We start from the raw sequence: 4,108 nt of genomic DNA on the forward strand, positions 1-4,108 counted from the left end.
GGAGAAGGGAGAGAGACAGAGGGAGGGAGAGAGCGAGAGAGTGAGAGAGAGAGAGGAAGAGACAGAGGGAGGGAGAGGAGAAGGGAGAGAGACAGAGGGAGGGAGAGAGCGAGAGAGTGAGAGCGAGAGCGAGAGCGAGAGAGAGAGAGAGAGAGAGAGAGAGAGAGAGAGAGAGAGAGAGAGAGGAAGAGACAGAGGGAGGGAGAGGAGAAGGGAGAGAGACAGAGGGAGGGAGAGAGCGAGAGAGCGAGAGCGAGAGAGAGAGAGCGAGAGAGAGAGAGAGAGAGGAAGAGACAGAGGGAGGGAGAGGAGAAGGGAGAGAGACAGAGTGAGGGAGAGACAGACAGACAACCAGAGTTCAAAATGTTACACTGCCATGCTAGCTATTATTTTCAGTCCACAAACCATCATGACAGAGAATCTTCGAGTTGGCAGAGCACTCAGGCTGTCTAAGACCCCCCCCAGTACCAGGCAGGCAAGTTCCACTGCAGACGTCCAGGTCATCAGCCTGCCTCTGCTGGTCATTTCCTCTTAGGGAGGGACTATGTCACAGGAACACACACCTCTCACCTCCTAGCACAAAGGGGCAGCAAGCTGCGTGACCCTGGGCAGGTCACTTAACCCCAATCGCCAAGTCCTTACCCCTCGTCTACCTTGGAACCAATACCCAGTATGGATTCCGAGTCTAAGACAGAAGGCAAGAGCTTTAAAAAAAAGGTTATAACACAAATCTAGAACCTACTCAAACCTGAGCAAATGACCAATATGATATAATAATTTCACTTTGTGGATATTACAATTTGTCAAATTGATAAATATTAAGGAGCTATTCATCCATGGAGATAAGGGATGTCATCTCACAGAGAATTCATTCTAAAACTTAGCATGACAAAGAAAGTGATTCTAGAACCACATTCCAGATTCCATTTTTAAAGCAGAATGGCTGGATGTCTGACAAAATGCCATTCTGCTTTAAAAATGGAATCTGGAAAAGTTTGTGCTTGGTCACCTTCAGAACTTCACGTGGCCTGATTCCCAATTCGAGTACTAAACTCAAATGGAGATGATGCCAATGAGTAGTGTGATTCCTTTCCATCTTAAAAAAAAAAAGATTTTTCTAGAAATAGGAATCATATCATTTCAGATTATGGTTAAATCTGTACCTCCGAATCAATTCTGTGGAAAAATACAAAGCAGTTGGCTGTGCTAACAGTTCAGACAAAATGATGAAAACCAACTGGAAAAGGAAAACTGGAAATCTCAAATCATGTCTCTCTTTATAACTATTTGCAAATAATAAAAAAGAGTGAAATAGCCACAACAAGAGAGCAAAATGTAAAGCTTTATGCCAAATACAAATAGGAGAAACTACATTTTGCCAAAGAGGGGCAAAAAAGGGCATAATAAAAAACAGAAGTGCAATCTTTCTTTATATCTAACACTAAAAAAGATGATTAACTTATATTAGCATTAAGATAAAATACCCCCATTTATATAATCTTGGCATCAAACATCATCCTAAAAAAATGTTCACAGTAATTCCTTAGAAAATTGAGATTTGCAATAAAAGTTTTAACATGCTCAAATATGATCACTCTACAACTTTGATAGCATGTTTCAAATAACAAGGTGAGCTACTCATTCATTAAAGTATTTATGGAATTATCTGTTTAACACATCAAATATTCATTCATATCAGATCCTGGGGAAAGCATGATACACTAGATGACGGGGATATAAAGAGAAAAGCAAAAAATTTCCCATCTCCATTGAGCTTAGACCCATATGTGAGAAATCGCTCTCATATTATTAACAGAGATTGAAATCCAGCATCTCAGAGTCATCAATAGGGTTAAGTTTCTAGAGATGACTATATTACAACTCACTTTCCTAAAATTTATGTTTCATATATCTATAAAGACTATCATTGTGAACTTAAGTGACCCAACTGACAGTCATGACTGTCATGTCAAACATTTTGCATTAAGTCCACATTTAACAGAAAAGATTTAGTAATTTGATAAAAGAACATTACCCACTAATGTTGAAAAGTTTTCAAATTTTCAGCAGACTAAGGCTTCCTAATAGCTTCTTCACATGGGGCTTTTTGTAAGAAAAGTCTCCAAGAATAGCCTTAAGAGATTCAGCCTACATAATGCTGCTTTAAGGCAGTATTTCTCAAAGTTCTCCAGTGCTTAGGTTTGGGCAGATTCCATGGAGTACCAACCCCCTCACTCCTACTTCTAATCAAAAGAATGGAGGGGGAAAAAAAAAAAACAATTTACCACCAAAATAAAGGAAGGAGTAATAAAAATGAGAATTGATGAGGAAATCACTGAATCAGCTTCCATTCATTAAAAATTCTTTATTTAAAAAAAAGACTTATAGATACATTCACAGGTAAGACGTCCACATACCACCACTTGGAAGATGACTCCCAAACCAAGACTGCAAGAATACAACACTCATCTTGCTGTCGGAAGCATTTCTTATTCCAGAAAATCCAGGAGATTTTCTTGTAGCCTAACATGATTGTTTTTTAAAGGCCTGAGTAGATGCCAGGATTCTGGGTAAGAAAAGGGTGTATGTTTGTATGTATAAAGGGGAAGGGGGACTCACTATGGTCAAATTTGTGTGTGTATTTTTTTACCCATGAAATAGACCGCTTGTTAAGAATGTAAAATTTATCCTTCTTGTATATAGCTGGTAAATAAAGAAGAGGAGGACACTCCATATACTTGGCCAAGGCAAAAAAACAAAATAAAAAATTGCATTTCACTTACAAGGTTAATAATTTATATTCTCTCATATCCCAGGCAACCTAAACTATGAAAATGAAATCAGAATAACAATGAGCTCAAGATAGACTTATTCAATTTACCTTTCACATATTTTTCTGAGACCCAGTTTCTGTAAAATAATACTGATTGATACTGGGGGGGAGGGCAATATTAAAGGTGATTCCCTCTGAAAGCTAAGTCTAATAAAATAAGCACATGCCAGTTGCCATTGAGTGATTGATGTGGGAGGATAAAATCAGTTCAACATCTATTGTCCAGGTCTATATTTCCTCTAGGGGAGGAAGAAGGCAGTATTGAGAATGACCCAATGCCTACTATAATGAAACCAAGATGCATACCGTTGGCATTTCTGGCTTGACCAACAGGAAGTGGGAAATGGCAGTCCATTTAATAGATAGTACAACTGTTTCCTACTTTCTACCATGCTGTGTTACTGAAGAGTTGGAAATATTTATGGTTAGGCAACTATAAATCAAACTGACAGATTTCAACATTGGTCTTAAAGATATGTCACTGAATAGCTATGAATTTCCCCATTTAAAACCAATTTGTTAGGTAGAAGAAAGTGTCTCTCGCCTTTGTTTTGTTTTGTTTTGTTTTGGTTTTTTTTAAAAGCTTTAATCATCCCTCCCTAAAGATGACCCCTATGGTCACGGGGCCCATACTCTGAATAACCTCTATGCAGAATGCCCAAATTCAAAAGAACTAGGCATTAAATCATTTTCACTCATAGGAAATAAGTAACAGTGAACATAGTACCTTTTCGCACTAGTTGACAATTTAGCAGCCGTCTTGCTGGAGATCTTGCCTTCCTTTTTCTTGGGCTGAACTTGCTCCCTTTCTTGTTCTTGCTGAACCCCTTCACGCTGGTCTCCATCAGAACTGCCTCCGCTAGTACTTGGGCTGTCATCAACTCTTTGCCCTTCAGTGGACATTTTAGATGCTGCATTAAAGACCCAAAATAAGTGAATTAGTGTTCCTTAAAGTGGAAGCTAGCACACATCCAGTGGAATGGGGCTCTTTCCCCGCTCCCTTTCTTTCCTTTAAAATACCGAGGCTCCCAGCAATATGCCAGCAGAGATTAGTCCAGTGATTTCACCGGTCAAAGGAACCAACTCTGGGGAAGAACTTCCTGGCATACATGAAGGTTGGCATTTTCTCTACAACTTATTAAGGTATTGTCTAGAACACTGAGATGAAGAGATTTGCTCAGATTCATCCAGCCAGTAGGTGCCCAAGGTCTGGCTTGAAACGAGGTCTTCTCCGTTCTGAGGCTGGCTTTCCCTGTTCACTATCCATCCAAGAAA

The 4,108-nt window shown here is 39.4% G+C and overlaps 1 protein-coding gene across 1 annotated transcript in view; it reads right to left on the bottom strand.

Annotated features, from left to right (window-relative positions):
* Nucleotides 1-3,736, bottom strand: part of LOC123249129 (ubiquitin-conjugating enzyme E2 E2) — a 334,090-nt gene extending 330,354 nt beyond the window's left edge. The window contains exon 1 of the mRNA XM_044678116.1: nt 3,561-3,736. Coding sequence (XP_044534051.1) covers nt 3,561-3,736 — 176 coding nt within the window. The remainder of the gene's footprint in view (nt 1-3,560) is intronic.
* Between the last annotated feature and the right edge of the window lie 372 nt (nt 3,737-4,108).

Source organism: Gracilinanus agilis, chromosome 5, assembly GCF_016433145.1.
Source record: "Gracilinanus agilis isolate LMUSP501 chromosome 5, AgileGrace, whole genome shotgun sequence".
Taxonomy (NCBI): domain Eukaryota; kingdom Metazoa; phylum Chordata; class Mammalia; order Didelphimorphia; family Didelphidae; genus Gracilinanus; species Gracilinanus agilis.